We start from the raw sequence: 21,107 nt of genomic DNA, 5'->3' as shown, positions 1-21,107 counted from the left end.
TTGTTATGAAGAGAATTATAGTAATGGAACTAGATATAATTGGATTTTCTACATCAAATTGAAATCTCTAGGAATTCTCATGCACAAGAACCTCACTTCAGTATTAAAGAAATTACTTAATTTCTTTTGCCTAGTTATAATGATGCCGAATACTGATACAATCAAAATCAGAAATTCAAAAAATCTGAAATGTCGGGAGAATGAAATTAATTCAAAATAATTAACACACACTCGATGTGAGAAATAAAAATATAAAATTAATCAGATCAGAAAAATGAATGGCGCAATCCCGATGAATGGAGTTTCAGACAGCTTATTTGATTGTTGTCTGCAAAACGACAATAAGATAGTTCAAGCCATTTCATTGGCATTTGATCGAATGTTCCAATTTGATTGCGTTCTTACTGTCGATTATTTGATTCTTATTATTTTCCCAATTCTATTCAAAATATACGGATTTGGTGTTCAACAGCGTTTGAGAAACTTCTACGATACTGCCAGATTGATATTTATCGAATTTATTTTCTTATGTTCATTTTCAGTTAGTTTAACTACAATTATTCACTTATTCATCAAACAGCCAATGGCATGCGTTACATGGGATGGAAGAACTATTGCTCCTGCTTTTAATGGATCAAGATCACCAAATCATGAAATTATTATCATTATGATCTTAGGACTTGGTGTTTGGTTCTTAAAAGTAGGCTATGACAAAGTCAGAAAACTTATTACAATTGTCGTAATCGCAGTTGAATGCGTATCTACTGTTTTTGCCGGTTGTGCTTCGATTTCACAAGCTTTGATTTCAGTTGCATTCGGTTTTTGGGTTGTATTTCTCTTCAAATTTATACCTCCAATAGGAATTCCTATATTAGGCGTCTTTACAATAATAATTTCGATAACTCTCTTTATCTTTACGTACAAACACTACATTTGGAATGCTCTAATGCTCAGACAGTCCATGCATCTCTGTGTTCGAGGATTTATCTCTTTGGTCATTTCAATTTGTTTAGAACTCAGATTTGGATTCGGAAGAGAAGATTTTGACTGGATGAAAATATCGTGGGGATCACACTGGAGCAATCAGTCTACAGAAGATGACGATGAAGTCGTTATTCCTTCGATGATTAAAGAAAATATTCGCGATGATTTTGGAAAACTACTTAAAAACGATTTAATTGACTCTGTCATCGCTTTTATTGTATTCCTGCTTGGAAATATGGGACTTTGTTTCGCAGATTCTACTTTTGCTTTTATGATCGAATGATTTACTGTATTTATCATTCGAACTTCATTTATGTTGTATAAATTGATTTGTTTGATACTATGTTTGATGTTTTATATATTTTTTTCTCTATTTGTTCATTAAATTTAGTTAAATTAATAATATTAATGTGAAATTTATCTATCACTGTAACTGTATGATGGAATGATGATATGATATGTACTTCAAATTGTTTAATTTCTTTTTTGTATGAAGATTCATCTTAAATATTGTCGAATCAGTAATAGATTTCAAGCATATATTTATAATTGCTTGATTTAAGTATAATCATTGGTATTTTTCTATCAGATAATGGATATATATGAAGATATACAATTATTCACATGAAAACAAAATATTTTGGAGATTTTTCAGTTAAAATATATTTTATGATCAAAATATAACAAAATATATTTTCCAAATTTTTTCCATTTTCTGAATTTTGTTATGAAATTCTACATCTTTTATAAATATTTTAAAATTTTCAAAAAATTTATGGAAAAAAACTCCATATAAACAAGCGAGTATAATCTAATTTATACATCATATTAAGAGAATCTCAACTAATTTTGATAAAAATGAAAGGTATTTTTAAAATTACTTCTTATCTCAAGATATGTTAGGGATGGAACAAGGTTACTGATGAAACTAATCATATATAAATATCACAAAATCAAAATATTAATGCTATATGTGCTTTAAACACTAACATTGATAGGATTGAGTTCAAATTAATGTCAATAATGCTTCATTCTTGGTGAATCAACCTCATTATCATCAACAAACTTCAAATACCTTAATATTGCATATAAATGGCTTTGTAATTACATTTTTATTTCATTTTACCAACCCAACAAAATTTTAACAAAAGTAACAATATTCACGCTCAAAATGACTGAGCAAGTTCCTTCAAATCCAACTCCATCTTCACCAAAGCCAGAACAAACACCACAATCACATGTTATCAGCAAGATCAGGAAAGAGCGTGTTTCTAACAATGAGCTTGAATATCTTGTTTTATACGAAGGATCTGATGATAAAAATGGAACATGGGTCAAAGCTTCCACTGTTACAGATCCAAAGCTTCTTGCAGCCTTTGAGAAGTTAAAGGTTCAGCGTGAAAAGCAGAAGCAACACCGTCTTGAGAAAAAAGCTGAAAAAGAAAAAGAGGCAAGCGAGAAACAAGCTCAAGAAGAAGGTCAAGAGCATAAACCAGAAGAATCTAAATTGGTTCAGGCAAAGCTTGTCCTTCCTCCTGCAAACCAACAAGCACCACAACCCGGATTACGACCAACTGTTCCTTCCTTCCTTAAAAAAAAAGTCAAACCTAAATTAGAAGCAATATACGGCATAGAGAGTGTATCAAATAAGGAAATCATCTTCCTTATCAAAAAAGTTGATGGTCCGATCGAAAGAAAGCCATTGTCAGAGCTCAAAAGCGAATATCCTTTCGAACTAATCGATTTCTTAACCAAAAACATCGAATTAACAAAGGAAGAATAAGTTTTCTTCAAAATACCAAACGACATTTCCTTTTCTCCCCATGATAATGCAATTTATTCGTAATTATACTATTGTAAATAACTGCCATTCTTGATACTTCTCTCTTTCAACTTCGACGTTACATTTATTACTTTTTTTATTACATTTAAAGAGTTTATGTTTTGTGATTGATTATGTTTTATTTGAACTGATCCGAGTGTAATTATTGTAAAATTGGTCAGTCTTTATCAAAATAATGAAATGATAGAATTGATTTCATAACTTAAAGATTAGTATTGAGATGGTACAATCATATACAAGCAAATAATAGTATGAAATCCTTAAGCACCTCAAAACAACCATTTTGAAAACAAATAAAAATTATTCCGTGTAAATTATACAATTTAATACAAAAATTCTATAAGGACGGGCAATTTTTTTGATTCGTTTCAATTTTTTTTTCAAATTCAACTTGAGAATTTCATGAGTAAAATAGATAAAGATCTCAAGTTTGATATTAATGATATTTCAGAGCCATCACAAAGCAATGCTGGCGATGAGTATGTTCAGCAATTAGAACTTCAATTACAAGATTATAACAAAATTCGAACAGAAATCAACGAATTAAAAGATCAAAACCAGCACCTTACGGAACAGAATTCCATTCTACAAGGCAAGATCGAATGGATAACTCAAGATTACGAAACCAAAATCAAAACAATTCAAAGTGTTACTTCGAATCAGTTAGAATCTAAAAACAATATGATTACAAAACTGAATTCGGAAATCAAATCAATCGAAGATACTTTTACTGAAAAATTAAAACAATCAAATCTCCAAAACAACGAAATCAAGAGGTCTCTTGACCAAAAGGAGAATTCGATTACTAAGTTCCAAGATAAAATGCAAAACAACCAATTTAATTCATTAGATGAAATTTCAAATTTCATCGAAACAAAATTCAATGAAATGCAAAACGAGATGAATAAAATGAGTAAACGCGAGCAAAGTGTACCAATCAGCGACTTCAAAAAGCTAAGTAATGAGTACCAACAGACAAAATCAAAATTATCTTCAACAATCTCCGATTTAAACGCTCAATTGGCAGCTGCAAACGACAAAATATCAGAGTTTGATGCACAACTCGACGAAATACAGAAGAAATCATTAGCAGATGAGTTAAATTACACAAAAGAAATCACATCTGTTAAAAATGAGAGGGATAAGCTCAAATTGGAACTCGATTCATTAACAGAGAAGCTCAAAGCCAACCAAGCAGATTTAGATGCTGCAACAATCGAACAAACCAAAAAAGATTCAGAAATTTCAAAACTTTCTGCCCAAAACACCGAAAATGACAACATAATACAGAAAGCAAAGACCAAGATCAGCAAGTTACAAGCTGCTTTGTCCGATTTGAAGCAGGAAAATGATACAAAAGAACAACAAATATCAGAAATGGCCGAAGACATTGAAATCAGACAAACGATCATTGACAGTCTTACTTCCGAAAAGGAGACACTCTCAAATTACATAGACGAATTGAATGAAAAAGTTCAACAAAAAGAAGAACAAAATTCGAACTTAAACAACGCCATTGCTGAGAAACAACAAAAGAATGAAGCATTGGAGAAAGAATTACAAGCATCTAAGAACTCCATTTCGAATTTGGCCAAAGAAAAATCAAATCTTACAAATACAATCAATGATTTGAAGTCTAAGCTTGACCAAAAGGCGAAAGATGCACAAGGATTGAGCAGCCAAATCAAATCTCTTCAAAATGATTTAGTTCAATTGAAGAATGAAAATCAAAATCAAATTGCAAAGATAAAACTCGAGCATGCAGCAATTTCAGATGATATGAACAAGAAGATGCATGTTCCTTTATCTGCATTTGAGATTATTGGCGCTCCAAGAGATTTAATTGCAAAACTTCATGAAATTGGCTCGAATCAGACAATGCAGATACCAGCCAAGGTCACTGCATCATTGACTTCTTTATATGACTACATGAAACGCCAAAAGAACGATCAAAGTGAATCTCAGATTTCATTACTCAACGAAAAAGTTGGTGGATACAGTAATTTGATCAATCTCCTTTCGCAGATTAAGCCTGATGATAAGAATATCAGTCAAGAAGACCTCGCTTCCGATGAAACTGCGCAAAAACAATTTGTTCAATCCATTAAAACAGCTTTGGACGAATTTCCAAAACTTCATGCGGAAAAACAGAAGATAGAACAAGCAATGAGCGACATAATGAAAGCTGCAAATGCAAAGAAGCCTGCTGATATAGTTACAGCTCTCAATGATGCGAATAAGTCCGTCCAAGACCTTTCTAATTTCATTGAAAAACTCCATGAAAAGAACAAGAAATTGAAAAGTGACATCGGTGAACTTCACTCCGCTAATTCAGAGCTAAACGATCAAATTTCAAAGAAATCCGAACAAATCGATGAATTGAAGAACAACGTCAATGATATGGTTGACGAAATACATAAGAAGAACATAGAGATCGAGAAGTTAAACGGAGAGATCGAAAACCAGAAAAATAATTTCGAAATCAAATTTAAGAACTCAATAGAGAAGGTTAACAACGACAACCTCGAAAAAGCCAAGAAGCTGTTACAGGAGATAGAGAATCTCAAGGCAGAAGGCCAAGAAAGAGAGAATTTGTTGAAACAAGTTTCAGATAAGCTCGAGAAGTACAAATTGGACCGAAAGAGACTGAAGACCATGATAAGAGACAGAGACAACCAATTGGCCGACGTTCAGAACAAAGTTGAACAAGAATTTGATGCGAAATCTCAAGCAGAACGCGAAGGAGCCATGGCACAGCTTAATGATCTCAAGAAGGTATACGAAGGTGTTCTACAAGAATTGAAGAAGAAGAATACAGATCTCTTGGCCGAAAACGAGAATCTCCAAAATTCAATTAAAAAAGTTTCACAAAAACTCGAAGAAAACCAGTCAACGAGTCAAAGTCTTGAAGACAAACTTGTCTATGCAGGCAATGCATTCGAGCAATTGAAGAAGAAGTACATTGAACTGAAGAAAAACTCAGAAATGAGAGAAAAAACACAAAAAATGTTGATTACAAACGAAACGAACAACAAACTGCAGAATATGAAGGCCCGATATGAAATTGAGTCTAGGAAGATCTACAGTGACATCGTGATGCAGCTGATGATGTTTTATGACACAAACGAACTCCCAAGTTACGATGTAGTGATGAAAGTCGTTTCCAAAGCAAAGGAAGCAATAAATAGACTCACGGCTGAGTCAAAGGCAATCAGAGGAATGCTTGGAATAACTGAAAATGAAAGCCTTGAAAATGCTATTCACAACATTTTGTCAAAATACAATTTTTAAATGTTAAATCTTATAATTTATAATATTTTCATGAGTTTTTACTATAATAACACATATATCTTTAATGTATGAAGAAAGTTTCTAAAGTACTTATTTGCTATGCTCAATGTACAATTCATTAATTGATTGATAAAAAATTCATGAGTTTTATCTATTTCCAATTCATACATATATATTATTTTGTGTGGAAATTTAATGGACTAATCATATTTTGTATAAAAACGAAGTAAATTCATATTTTGGATAAAATTTTTATAAGAGTTATTCTAATTCTTCTTCAGATTAAGAATTACTCAATAATTAATGCTTTTGACATTGGGCTTTCTCTTATGTGGCTTCATTTGAATAAAAGGTATCAGTCCATAATAATTTATTGTATTTTGTATTTCAGCAATGATGCATATTGAATTTCTAATGTAGTGTAATCATATGTTATTGATATCTATTACTGACATTCTATTTGAGATTTAAATTCATTTCTATGTGAAGTAATATCAATTGGGAAAGATAAGTCTATAATAAAAACATGCAATTACCGGATTTATTGTATCGAATTTCTTCAATCTTCTGATATAAGTGTCAAGATGAATAATGCCTAACAATAAACAGTTATTCTTCTGTACTGATGCTATAATTATATCACAGAGACTCTACACTTCAGCACTCTCTCGAACTCCCATGGTTGCTATGGAGCGATTTGCTCAAATTTGCCAATATTGGCATTACAGAGAGTTCGAAATAAAATTCTTATTGTCATTAACTAATCCAATTCATTTCTTCAAAAAACAATGCAAAATTTTATAATCGACTTGTGTCTCAGAATTTTTCCAAAACATGACAAGATTTGAAAGAATTTGTTTACATGTTTTGACTGTCACTTTTTTCAATTTTTTTTTCTGTAAAATTTATCTATGGGTCAGGACGAATCCCTTCCTGCAATTCCTCCAGATCAAGTTGATTTAGCACTGCAAAGGAAGAAGCTAACACATCTCCCATACTTTCTTCCATCAGATTCCACTGTTCAATCGATAGATTGCTCAAAAAACAAAATATCGCAGTTTCCACTATCATTACAGAATATTTTATCGATTAATTTATCAGACAATAACCTTGGTGCTATTTTTGCTGATAAAAACGACTTAATTTTCGATTATCCAAATTTAAAAACTTTAATTTTAACAGAAAATTCGATCGAAAATCTTCCATCATCACTCAAAAATATCAAAAGTCTTACTGATTTGTATTTGGACCGAAATAAACTCACAGAAGCCGATTTAGATTTTCCAAATTTGGAAACTCTTAATCTTCTGATGAATTTTTTCACGGAAATACCAAAATTACCAGAATCTCTTACATCCTTGAACCTTGGCTTTAATAATATCCGAACTCTTTCGTTAAGTTTACCAAATCTTCGTGTTTTGAGTTTATCCGGAAATGAGATCTCCAAAATTGATCCTTCCATATCCTTCCCTAATTTGGTCCATTTGGATCTCTCTTTCAATAAGATTTACTCCATTCCGCCAATAACTTCTTTCGCTCCGAAGTTAGAAGAGCTTCTGATAGCTTTTAACATGCTAGAAGAGTTCCCTACACATATACCCTTGGAAATAAGAAGAATCGATGTTTCCCATAACGTAATTAGCAAATGGGAAGATCCGATTTGTCATTTGGTCCAATTGACATCCCTTGACATTAGTTTTAATCTAATAACAGAAGTACCTGAATTGCCACCAAATATAGAGATATTTACCCCTCATAATAATGAAATTCGAAAAGTTTATCCGATTACAGCTCCAAAACTCAAAAAAGTCTTTTTCTCGTCAAACAAACTCGCTAAAGTACCAGATACTATCGAAAGCTCCCTTGATATCTTCAGTTTGGAGAGAAATTCAATCGAAAATATCGATTGTTCGAAAATTTCAACAAATATCAGAAAATTATCACTTACACATGGATTTATTGGCGAAGTACCACCAGAACTTTGCACATTCAAGGTTCTACAGTTCTTAGATTTGTCTGGAAATCATATAGTTAAACTTCCAGACGAAATCGGCGAAATTCTTAATCTACAGACATTGCTATTAAACGAGAACCCAATATCTTCTCTTCCACAGCTTCCAAATTCATTAGTTACTCTTGCATGTTGCAAATGCCAGTTCCATGAGATTCCTGATTCCGTTCACCACCTACACAGTCTCAAGTGCCTTGATTTCTCATGCAATAGAATCAAATCCATATCAAATCTCCCAGAAGTTCCTTATATTAACATTTCATGCAATTTAATTTCATCGTTGCCTACTCTTCCTGTTTCCATTGTCAATATCCATGCATCACATAACAAACTACGCAAGTTTATCCTCGAAAAAGACTACAAACTCCTTCAGGAGATTGATATCTCACATAACCGACTTACACAAGTAGTTTTGAGGCAGTTAGATATGCTCAAGTCCTTAAAACTTGCTTTTAATCCTCTGAAAATCGAGATAGATTTCTCAAAATTCCCGATGATCGATTGTATCGACGTTGTTCAAACAGAATGCACTTTTTCGGCTACATCGGCTCCACCAACAAAAATGCGCGAACTCGTTTACCATGATCCCGAGTGGTTTTCGAGATTAACATCTGCGCAATTCAAACTCTTCGAATGTCAAAAAGCAGGGTACAGCGAACAGTGCGGAATCAGGCCGAGCATGGAAGATGCCTTAATTATCAGAACAGACCCTTCTCCGGCCATTTACGGAGTTGTTGACGGACATGCCGGGTTTAGAACGTCCAATTTAGCGGCTTACCTGCTTCCCATGTACTTTGCCAAGCACGACAACAAGAGCGTTAGCGGAATGGCCGAAGTTATTCGAAAATTAAACGACCAATTAAGGAAATTAGAGGTAAAAGACGGCGCAACGCTTGTTGTGACCATAGTAACACCAACAGAGATAGGATGCGCCCACGTAGGAGACGCCAGAGCCTTGGTTGTCCGAAAAGATGGAACCATCGCGCAATTGACATCCGACCACAAGGCCACTGACCGCACAGAATTCGATATCGTCAAGGAAAACAGGGCTTATTTGAGCGCTGGTCGATTAATGGGCACATTAGCCGTATCTCGAGCAATTGGAGATTTTGCCATTGACGGAGTCATGAGAGTTCCATCTATGACAGCTTATACGATGAAAAAGAACGATTTTAGATTAGTTTTAGGATGCGACGGAATATTCGACGTAATGACCAACGAAGAAGTGGGAAGAATAGCTGCCGAAGTAAGGGATATGCATTTGGCTGCTGATACCATTAAGAATATCGCATTCGCAAGAGGATCTCAAGATAATTTGTCTGTTGTTGTTGTTGATATAGAACAGGAGGAATAATTTCTTTTATTTTTTATTTATTTATTATTTTAAACCAAAAACTTTCTCTTTCTTTCATTTATCAAAATATTTTTTCATTTTTTTTTCTCAAATATCCTAAATAACCATGATGTGTCAACTTTTTATCATATCTATATGATTATTCGCTTATATTTTTAAAATTCAACGTTTGATATTTCTTCAAGTATTTGATTTGAACAAGATGTTTCTTTGAGTTATGTTTTATTCATTTTTGAGTTGTAATTATCAATGAGATTCACTTGATATTTCAATAGAAAGCTTATTTTATCTTTTGAATTTGATCAAATTCGCATTTTCTTGCAGTGAATGCATATTTCGATTTATCATAGTATGAAGAAGAAGAACATACTACTAGATTCTTCATGTATGATCAAATACATTGAATATCATTCCAAAATTCTGAATTGAAAATTTCAGATCAAAATCTAGAGAGGTTATCGATTTTGTAATTTAATCGTTATCGTCTTTTTCTAAACGTGCATTTTTACATTAAAAGCAATGCAACTCCAAAATTAATTGGTATTTAGACTTTAATTAGGTGCAGACAAACGAAATGCAGTCCAAATATTTTGGTGATATATGAATTACATAAATTTAGGGAAATTGAAATTATATCTTTTTAAATTTTTAGGAAAACAGATTTATAGAATTGTTTAAGTCATCAAAATAATGCAGACTTAGGTCAAATTTTCCAAATTTAATCATTTGCAAGACTTTCAAGCGACTTCAAAATGTCGAAATATAAGTCCAAAAATAAAATTACGATTACAGTCTATCCTCAATTATTATCACGCTAATTATTGAGTGACCCATGCGTTCGTATGTATGTAATACCTTTTAAAAAGGAGATGAGAGAGATAAACTACATTTACAATTTAAATCTGATGTATTTACTTGTTACATTTACAAATGTAAATGTTTCTCGTAATGTTTACATTTTGTAAGTATAACGAATAAAAATGACGCACTTTTTTTACAAAGTCAAATTATTGTTCGATTTTTGCAGCTTGTAAACGATTAATTGTATAAAGCAATTGATATTAGCACGACATAACTGAATAATTCTAATATTGAAATCAAAAGCCCTTAAAATATCATGATATTTTAATTTCATAACAAATCTAGGAGACTATTTGATGAAAACATATCCGATGTGGGTTTTGTTGTATTATATAACTTGTTATTGACTTCTTAGCTTTCCAAATTTTTTTCGATAATGAGAAAACGAATGAAAAATCAACATTTGGTCCATTTAAAATTTGATTTGTTTACATTTTTTTTACTTTTTGAATTTCAATTTATATTTTCCTCAAGAAATACTTTAGATTTTAAGAAACTAAATCATATAATCTACTAAGAAAATATATTAAATCCTATAATACTCAAAGTTTTGTGATAAATCCGATCTTTTTTATTTTACTTTTATTATGTTTTTGCAAACTTAAGGTCCTCACTAGGTAAAACATAATACTCTTTGAAGTTAAGTATTTTCACAAAGAGAGGACCAACAATATCAAAAGATTGAATAAAGATTTGTATTATTTTATTTATTTTTAAGAACATGTTTAAGAACCCTCATTATCTCCACGAATATTGCATATTTTTCTATTCTAAGACCACCAAAATTACGTTTTAATATAGAAAATAACATATTTATGTGATGCTAAAGTCGAAGTCCTTAAAAAATTAGTGTTAAACATCCATTTATTACAAAATTGAAGAAATATGTGTAAAATATAACACATAATTTAGTTATTTGACTCAATTATTAGTTATGCAATATCAGTTGTGTTTATATCTGCGTTATATCACGAGATGCATTGAATTGTCATAATTAGATCACCGTAAATCTTATCAATTTTTGATACACTTCCGGTGAAAAATTTAGCCTTGACAATAGGATGAAATATATTGTAAAAAAATAAATTTTAGATTTTGAAGTTTATCATTTCGAATAATGAAATATAAACAATACAAATTTTCTGTCGTTTCGAGATTCATAAATGATCGGAATCTTCCAGCTCCGACTGAAATAGAACTTTCGGAAGCTAATTTTCAAGACGAATCTTCTTTATTAAGATTTATTTTGGATATCCCTAAGGATTTAAGCTTTTCCATTGACTCATATTCAATGAATCTTTTGATACATTTCATTATCGAGCAATCTACACAAAATTAAACAATATTAAAATTCACAATTCAAAATATCACTTCTTCGAATATCTTTCAAATAGATTTGATACTACTGGAAAATTTATTCGAATATTTATCGCATTATATTAACCAGATTTTTTTCATTAAAATTAATTCATTTTAAAGCTTTAGATAACATACAATACCTTTATTTATCAACATTTTCCGATCAATATGATGAGATATTACGTTTCATAAGCAGCAGTGACAATTCTCTCTATATCATCGATACATTTATTGCTTTGATTAAAAACAATATTCTTGACGTTGAATTCTTCCAAAACGCAGTTTTACTCAAGAAAGAAATTTTTTCTAGTATTATTGAGTACGAAAATCAATATTCAACTTATGCAATTGCAAATTTCTTTACAAAATTATTAAAATATTACCCAGGATATGCAACTGCTCTTCCATGTTCGGATATACTAATATCAAATTATTTCAACTTTTTTAATGACGTGAATTCAATTATAAATAACGAAGATTTTGTTTATCTTCTCAAATTTATAGTTTTATTTTATAAAGCAGTCGATATAACATCTGAGATGGCTTTAGAATTCATAAAAACACTTGAAATTCTGCGAAGTCTTTCTCCTCACTATTCATTTACAGAGTATGTAGTTCAGGGGTATTATTGTGTACTTCCTCTTATACCCATGCAAATTTATCTACCGATTTTTTAAATTCACATGAATTTTTAATTAATTATGCAATTGAGAATTCAAATCTTCACAAATATTTGAAATTATATTCCAGATGTTTCCGCAGATTTGATAGCGATGAAATATTCAAAAATGTTTTTCATATCTTAAACCTTGTAGAAGTTACAACAGAATATTTATCAGAAAATCAGGATCTTTCTGAGAAACAATCTTTATTTGCAACGATATCCTAACGAGGGTTAATTTAATTTAATTTTTATTTTTTATTTCAAGTTTGAGTAAACTTTCAAGATAATCTATATAAGCCTTTTGATGTTCTTCATCTAGATTCTTGTTTAATATGTGATGAATTTGATTTTTTTTTGAAAATTCAAGATAAAATTCTTTTTTATCTTGATCAACAACATGAACAATTCGAGTACAGCGTAACATTTCATCAATATTTTCTGTTTTCTTCGTTTCTAGATATTTTTCAAATATTTCTTGCGGAATCTCATTTTGATATACCCATTTATTTTTTTCCGGATGCTGATCTTTGTACTTAACGAAATATTGCTTGACTATTCGCTCAGAAACAACATATTCGATCTCTTTTCTCTTTCTCATTGAATATTTGTGACACTTTTGAATTCAATCAAATCAAAAATATTTGAAATTGCTAGAATTTTTTTCTTTCTCATGAATATTTGAAATGACTCAAAAGGAAAACTCGTTCGATTCAATTCAATTTTGAATCAGAATTTTTTAAGGACCAATAAATCAAATTATGTTAAGAAAATCTTTTTTTAACTCAGAGTATCAAAAGTACGTTAAACCTTCAATTTTATCTCATGTCGGAAAGCGAACCGACAATAGTGGAAGAGAATCAAACTATATCAGTATCCATCCAAGCTATTGTTGATGAAGAAAAAGGAGATGGAGCTGATATGCTGATTTAATTCAAAATGAATTGAATTCCGTAAAAAATTGAAATATAGAATGGAAATACCTGAAAATCCCCAATTCCAATTCTCAAGGAAAGATATAGCAAATTAAAATTTACAGATCCTACAGAAGCTGCTATATTTATTGCAAAAGATTCATATAATTCTTTTTATCCATTAAATTTTGAGCAAGGAAAAAAGTTTCGTTGTCCTAACTGCCAATTTTGCATGGAGCTTGTAAAGACTCATGAAAATGGTCAACTTTTCTTCATTCCAGTAATTAAACACGAGCATAGAGCAAAGCAATGCAAGCCGAGTAACAATATACCAAAAATTCTTAAGTTGCAAGCAGGAAAAAAAGTCTATGAATTAGCAAATTCTGATAATGTTCCTCAATGCAAAGAAATTTTTGCAAAAGAATTGAATATTCCCAATGCAACTTATACGATGTTCCATAATATAGTAAATAAACTTAAAGGAACCACAAAGGGGATAGAATTCAATCTTACAATTATTTCTCAACAATTTTTTCAATCATAAACAAAATCGAACAAGGATTCTGCGAAATGATTTTAGTTAAAGAAGTTAACAATGAAATTGAATTGCATACATTTAAGAAAGGTGATGAATTACCTGAAAATTCAAAAGACTTTCAAATTTATTCATTTATTGTAATTCCTCCAATAACTCATTTTTACATGCAAACACAAGCTTTTTGCGGAATAATTCAAATTGATGGAACGTTTTTATTTTGTATTAAAAAAGGAAACTTACTCATTATTGGTACACCTGCACCAAATAATAGACTTATCCCTATTGCATTTGCATGGTCTGTTAGTGAAAATACGATAACAATTAAGGATATGCTCACTAAATTGAAATCTTTTATTCCACCAAGCAGATTCAAGAATATTTATTCCGATCAAGGTCCGGCAATTATAGCTGCTGTTAGAGAATCAGGCTTTTCTTGCGATCATAAATTTTGCTTACGTCATTTTGCAACAAAAAGGGAATACATCAATGTCTATTCCGAAATTGTTGAAGTCGCTTACGCAGACCATCCTCAAAAACGAATTGACTTGATTAAAAAGTTAGAAACTCGTTTACAAGAGGAATATCCAAACCGCGAAAATAATCAGGATCTCTTTAAGTACTTAGATAGTATTAACCCATTTGAAGGATTCGCTGACTACACCGCTGGCATACTCACAACATCTCTTATTGAATCCCTTAATGCCGAAATTAAAGATAAATGGGATACATATGAACCCGCCGAACTAATTATCCGTCTCATTGAACATGAATTCAATCTTGTTAAAAATGTTTTAACAGGTGATTTTAAATCAGATAATATTATCAAAAATCTAAATGAAACTTTGAAACATTCAGATATGTTTAGCTCGGTATTATATGATCCAATTCAAGAATTATATTATGCAACTTTTGGTCGCTATACATATTGCGTAAAAATTATGTCAGATTCACAATATTCATGCACATGTAAGCACATCGAATTATACGGATTACCTTGTATTCATGTAATCGCCGTATTGAATCACTTTTCGAACAAAAATCTTCTTAAAAATTTGAATGATGCAGTTCATGCTCGCTTCAAATGTTCAGAGTTTATGACTCCTGTGGAAGATTTAATGAAATTTTATGTTGACCAAGCATCTTTAAAAATTCCCGGAATAAATTTCAACCTGGGAGAGATTGAAAAATTAAGGGGAAAAAGGACTAGGATTAAAGCATTTTACGAAAAGTGATGCTGTGTTGTTAGTTATTTATTTACTTTTTTTAATATTTTTTAAAAAAATAAAAGAAAATTCAAATAATTTTGTATCTCCCATGATATATCGACCCACGAGTACTAATGTGGCTATAATTAGAGATTGCAACTCTATTATGATCATAGTCCGGTGATATACAATAAGATTCAAATTTTGAAAGAATTAAATTAATAAAATCCCGGTGAAAAAAATAAAAACAGCTTCTAAAAGTATAGTTATCTTAAAATACGAACTTTAACACAAGTTTTTTGATCCAATAGAAAATTGAATTCTTTGAATAAATAAAATATTTTATGTATTAACATATTAAATTTCCTAATTATTTTTTCTTCTTGGGAAAATTTTTGAATTCGAATAGAAAATTCAATAAATTGAAATTGGGTTGAAAGAATTCTCCATATTAACTTGTCATATATTTCAGATCATATAAATTAAGTTAATTAAATTTTTTAAAAACCTTAATAGGATAAAAAAAAGAATTTACACTCTCTCACTTTGAAAACGTAGAAAATGCCAATCTATTGGTATACATTTTAGTTTTGTTAAGTTTACAAAACATTACTCTAGATTTTAAAGATTTATCAAGAATTTAGAGAATATCCTTCTCAAAACAACTTCAATAGCGAAGGATTAGTATTGAATCGGATTTGTAACATAATTATAGTACATTACAATACAATTTCTCCGACTTTTAAATATTTTTGAAATATTTACAAAATATGCTCTTTCTATCATCGATACTTTAATACAGAGCAAATTTAGTAAATGTCATCACGTTATTTTTTCATAAATCGTTTTCGAACTTTTGAAATATTTATTTTAAACCAGTTTTCTACATTTAATATGTGAATTATATCAAAAGTAGATGGGCGATACTTGTAAATCTATTTAAACTATTAGTTTGCTATTATTGAAGAACTTTATAATTTTTTTTTTCTTATGTATGGAATTAAAGATAATTTTGCTGATTCCAACTGGTTTTTCTATATGAGTTAAATATGCCAAGTGAAATTGGACTTGCCAATATTGTAAATTGAAGTATGGACTATATATCGATTTTCATTGATTGATGAATAACTCGGAGTAATGTAATTGTTGATAATGAAAAATAGTTTTCAATTGCTGGTAAGGGCCAATGTATGTTCAATAGCTCCGAAAGCAAAAAATGCACGTTTAGAAAAAGACGATAACGATTAAATTACAAAATCGATAACGACGACGATTAAATTACAAAATCAATAATGACCCAAAATCTAGGCGTTTTCATAGGGTATTGAATGATTTCAATGTTGATTTCAAGGTATCAAATTCAACATTGTACAACTATACATGTCATGACCCTACCTCATGCTCTCCTATTGAGATTACACTTCCTCCTGGAAAATGGAAATTTGATTTATGGGGAGCATCAGGCGGAAATGCTACAGACACAGAGAAAAATTTCTTCCATCCAGGCGGAAATGGGGGATATGCATCCGCCATATTCTCATTCCTAAATGAGACAAAAATATTTTTGCAGATTGGTGGTCATGGATTGAGTGACCAAAGTTCCAGTGCCACAGGAGGATACAATGGAGGTGGCATAGGAAATATAGGATATCTAGGCCTCAACACATCGAGCGGCGGCGGTGCTACTGATGTCAGAATTTCAGAAGATGCTTTACAAAACCGCCTTATCGTTTCGGGCGGTGGTGGAGGTTCTGCTGTAACATCTTCAAGAACAGCTAACGGCGGCCAAGGCGGCGTCGGTGGTGGCCTGACAGGTGGTCATAGCGCCGGTACGTCTGCTTTAACTGATGACTTTGTAACGTATGGAGCGACCCAAGAAACCGGTGGGTATAACCTTAATCCACAAGAATGTAGATACTATACAACCACCAACGGAAGTCTCGGGTATGGTGGCACAGGAGGCTCCCCAGACTGCTTTTGGAGCTCGTCGGGCGGCGGGGGAGGTGGCTACTATGGCGGTGGCGGTGGGTTTGCCACTGGTGGTTCTGGAGGAAGTGGTTTCATCCATAAATCTGGAATCAGACGAATCATTTTTTCCGGAAATGAAAAATTTCCATCGCCATATGGATATATCGAAAAAGGGCACATTGGAAACGGTGCTATCAGGATATCATCCGTTGTTGATATTGAAATTATCCCTATATCATGCAAATCATCTTTTTATAGTAACTTTAATCTCTTTGCCCTTTCTTGTCAAGTGTTTATTTCTATGTAAAAAATTAATTTACTGTTGTTATCCCTATATCATGCAAATCATCTTTTTATAGTAACTTTAATCTCTTTGCCCTTTCTTGTCAAGTGTTTATTTCTATGTAAAAAATTAATTTACTGTTGTTATCCCTATATCATGCAAATCATCTTTTTATAGTAACTTTAATCTCTTTGCCCTTTCTTGTCAAGTGTTTATTTCTATGTAAAAAATTAATTTACTGTTGTTCTTATCAAATTGTATTTTAAGGCTCCGGTCCCACCCTCTCAATTTTAAAAGTTTTAATATCTCCACCAATATGAGTTTTTGATACTTTTATTTTAGTACATAATATCATTATGTAATACACTATAGTATAGTATATTTAAACTGAGTATTACTATTATAGTTCATCTTATCTGAGAATTCGGTATTTTGACAAATTTCAACTTTGACCGGTAAAACTATTTATAATCAAAAAAGCCCACGACATTTTATAGCATATTAGTGATACATTATATTGTTATTAGTAAACTTGATTTACAATCTCTTCTAGATGAGTAATTTGTTTTTTTGAAAAAATCTGACAAATCACTTTTTGACAGAATCTAGATATTTTTGATTTGTGAAAGTTTTAATAATATGATAAGGTTTATATATACTATCATAATATAATAAAATCATATAATGTTACTTTATCGCTATATATGTCGAATATTAAAAAATTGTATATTAACATTTTTTGTCATATCTTGATAATAAAGAAAAAACTCTCAGTTCCCCTTCGTCAAATTGTTAGAATGCAACTAAAGTTTATTTTGATATAGTGAGTTTGCTTCTAAAAAAATATATGAAAGAAGAATTAGATTTGCAAGACCCCTATAAAAAACGATTTTTGCGTCGAGAATAACTTCATGCACGATTAATTGATATGATAATAAAAATCATATATGATAATTACTTAATATAGGCAACAATATTGTATTAATCACTTTTTGTCAAAACGGTTTTTCGATAATTGAGTATTCAATTTTCCAAAAATCCATTCAATAATTTGATTTATAATTCAACGTATAAGAAAAAAACTCTCAGTTCCCCTTCGACAATTTGTAAAGAAAATTATATAGTTTCTGTCGACACTATTTGTATATTCTACCTTCTTCGGTATTTCGAAGAATTAGGTTTGCAAATTTGATATTTTTGATGTATTTTTTCAAATTGAGAGTATTTTTGACGATAGAAGTAGGTGTTTTCTGAATTACAATTTTATATTGATGTGCATGATAAAAATTTGAACTTATATTATGGTGACATAGTATAAGTCATAATGTATTAATATACAAAAGATATTATCAAAAAATTCCTTTCCAATATGTATAAACAAATCGATTTTTTAAATTAAATTTAAACCTTAAACTCAATATATTAAAAAGTGACATTATTTTAATTAGAAGTACAAAAATCCATAGTCATAGAATTATCAAATGATTGAAAATTGTTATAATTGGGCACATTATACTCATTTATGAATTTACTATACTATATACTTTGCAAATTTAAAAATCCAAATTTTCAATTTTTAAAATATCATTATTTATCATATATCAAATAGTAAAGTTAGTATATATCATGTTTAAAACGATAATATAGTCAAATTCGAAAATTTTAAAAATAGATAATATTTAATTTTTACAAAATATTGGTATATGTGCAATCTATTGGTATATTTTTACTCCTTATTAAACACTCGTCCTAACTATATGCAGTAATCATGCAGGACCGGAGCCTTAATTAATTTGCCTGTTGTTATATATTTGAAGAATATCCTCTAAAAAGCTCAAATATATTCAATTCTCTATAATATTCTTTGGTTTCTAATATTTTGAGATACCCTATAATTTTATGAATATGGCACTTTTCGTCGATTTTCAAAGAATTAAATCGCTTCTATCTCAATAACTAATAAACATATAAGATTTTTGAAAGTATATATATAGTGTACTACATCTCAAGATATTATTAATATGTATTAGAAAGAATAATATATTGGATTTTGATATCACAAAATGACTTTTCAATTTATTGTAGTTCCTCACAGAGTTGAGATTCTACAAAATTCTTTGCAAATAATTTATGAAGGGATGATAGACTAACGAACTATAGATACATGAATTGAAAATAAAAAAATCGATTAAATATGAACCTTCATAAACCGTTTAAGAAACTTAAAAACTATTCTTTATTGTTTATTTTGGACGAAGTTTAATATGATTGTGGTTTTATTGGACAATAATCGAGTAACGGAAAAATATAACATTTATCTATAAAGTGAAAATTTAGAGGTATATTTCGTAAGATATTTCCTCTCTGATTACAAGAACTATTGTGAGCTATCAATCTAATGAAAGAGAGCAGATTTGGCCGTAATGAAAATGCAATACTTCGAAAATCAATGCAAAAAAGATTAATTTGTTAGAAACAATCGACTATGACACTGAATTCTAAGAGCAAACGTTTACATTAGGATATTTTGATCATTTCCAAATATTGCAAAATTGCATTTAAACAAGTTAAGGAGAATACTATATTAACCGTGTTGTAAGGAAATATAACAATTTTAAAGATTTTGCGACAGAATTTGAAAAATATGAAAATCAGATATATAAAAATTGAATAAAATAACATTATGATGGAATATAAGTAGATGAGCTATTAATGCTGCTATGATTTAAAATTGAGTAGTAATGAAATAGAATTTCGATTAAAAAAATTAATGTAATTGTATGAAAGCTTTGATCCTAATAATTAATATTCGCAAATATTTTAACCTACTAATAAAATTCTGATTATATTAAGATATTTTAAAAATGAGATTCCAAATTGAATGGTGATGGAGATGAAAATTTTTAAAAATATAAATAAGAGGATAAATTGATTGAGATATTAACTAGTAAATATTTGAAAAAGTAAATTATTTGAAATCCTTTAAAAATGTTACGGATAAAAGCTATATAAATAAAATGACTGGTGTAGTTGGTTAGCTTAATGTGTAATATCAAAAAGAATTAATGGGTGTTGTGAAGTGAGCAACTTTGAGAAGAATCATTTGTGATTCTTGTCAAAGTTGAATCAAAGACAACAATTGATAGACAATTGTTGTCTTTGTGTACAACATTCACTTGAATTATAAACAATAACAAGTGTTTGTTGTTCACTGAGCAACTTTGAGAAGAATCATTTGTGATTCTTGTCAAAGTTGAATCAAAGACAACAATTGATAGACAATTGTTGTCTTTGTGTACAACATTCACTTGAATTATAAACAATAACAAGTGTTTGTTGTTCACTGAGCAACTTTGAGAAGAATCATTTGTGATTCTTGTCAAAGTTGAATCAAAGACAACAATTGATAGACAATTGTTGTCTTTGTGTACAACATTCACTTGAATTATAAACAATAACAAGTGTTTGTTGTTCACTGAGCAACTTTGAGAAGAATCATTTGTGATTCTTGTCAAAGTTGAATCAAAGACAACAATTGATAGACAATTGTTGTCTTTGTGTACAACATTCACTTGAATTATAAACAATAACAAGTGTTTGTTGTTCACTGAGCAACTTTGAGAAGAATCATTTGTGATTCTTGTCAAAGTTGAATCAAAGACAACAATTGATAGACAATTGTTGTCTTTGTGTACAACATTCACTTGAATTATAAACAATAACAAGTGTTTTGTTGTTCACTGAGCAACTTTGAGAAGAATCATTTGTGATTCTTGTCAAAGTTGAATCAAAGACAACAATTGATAGACAATTGTTGTCTTTGTGTACAACATTC

The 21,107-nt window shown here is 30.3% G+C and overlaps 4 protein-coding genes across 4 annotated transcripts, besides 7 other annotated features; all 4 read left to right on the top strand.

Moving 5' to 3' along the window:
- Positions 1-272: 272 nt before the first annotated feature.
- TVAGG3_0211440 (uncharacterized protein) lies at positions 273-1,324 on the top strand (the record flags this gene model as incomplete). Its single annotated transcript, XM_001315078.1, has 1 exon — positions 275-1,267. The coding sequence occupies one exon, from the start codon at positions 275-277 to the stop codon at positions 1,265-1,267; it is 993 nt and encodes a 330-aa protein (XP_001315113.1).
- Positions 1,325-2,118: 794 nt separating this feature from the next.
- On the top strand, positions 2,119-2,884 carry TVAGG3_0211430 (uncharacterized protein; the record flags this gene model as incomplete). The annotated part of the gene is made up of 1 exon (XM_001315077.1): positions 2,156-2,767. The coding sequence occupies one exon, from the start codon at positions 2,156-2,158 to the stop codon at positions 2,765-2,767; it is 612 nt and encodes a 203-aa protein (XP_001315112.1).
- A 336-nt stretch (positions 2,885-3,220) lies between these two features.
- Positions 3,221-6,160, top strand: TVAGG3_0211420 (biological adhesion protein; the record flags this gene model as incomplete). The annotated part of the gene is made up of 1 exon (XM_001315076.1): positions 3,230-6,118. The coding sequence occupies one exon, from the start codon at positions 3,230-3,232 to the stop codon at positions 6,116-6,118; it is 2,889 nt and encodes a 962-aa protein (XP_001315111.1).
- A 761-nt stretch (positions 6,161-6,921) lies between these two features.
- Positions 6,922-9,579, top strand: TVAGG3_0211410 (uncharacterized protein; the record flags this gene model as incomplete). Its single annotated transcript, XM_001315075.1, has 1 exon — positions 7,030-9,483. The coding sequence occupies one exon, from the start codon at positions 7,030-7,032 to the stop codon at positions 9,481-9,483; it is 2,454 nt and encodes an 817-aa protein (XP_001315110.1).
- A 358-nt stretch (positions 9,580-9,937) lies between these two features.
- Positions 9,938-10,115: a mobile genetic element.
- A 2,884-nt stretch (positions 10,116-12,999) lies between these two features.
- Positions 13,000-13,030: a terminal%2Cinverted (terminal inverted repeat of rnd_1_family_319/TvMULE1 transposon ID:TVAGG3_0211390).
- Positions 13,000-15,122: a mobile genetic element.
- Positions 15,092-15,122: a terminal%2Cinverted (terminal inverted repeat of rnd_1_family_319/TvMULE1 transposon ID:TVAGG3_0211390).
- A 980-nt stretch (positions 15,123-16,102) lies between these two features.
- Positions 16,103-16,320: a mobile genetic element.
- Positions 16,235-16,320: a terminal%2Cinverted (terminal inverted repeat of MuDR-N2_TV transposon ID:TVAGG3_0211380).
- Positions 16,321-17,538: 1,218 nt separating this feature from the next.
- Positions 17,539-19,056: a mobile genetic element.
- Positions 19,057-21,107: the final 2,051 nt, after the last annotated feature.

Source organism: Trichomonas vaginalis, chromosome IV, assembly GCF_026262505.1.
Source record: "Trichomonas vaginalis G3 chromosome IV, whole genome shotgun sequence".
Lineage (NCBI taxonomy): Eukaryota > Parabasalia > Trichomonadida > Trichomonadidae > Trichomonas > Trichomonas vaginalis.
The sequence above is the reverse complement of the archived record's forward strand: the minus strand, read 5'-3'. Positions and strand labels throughout refer to the sequence as shown.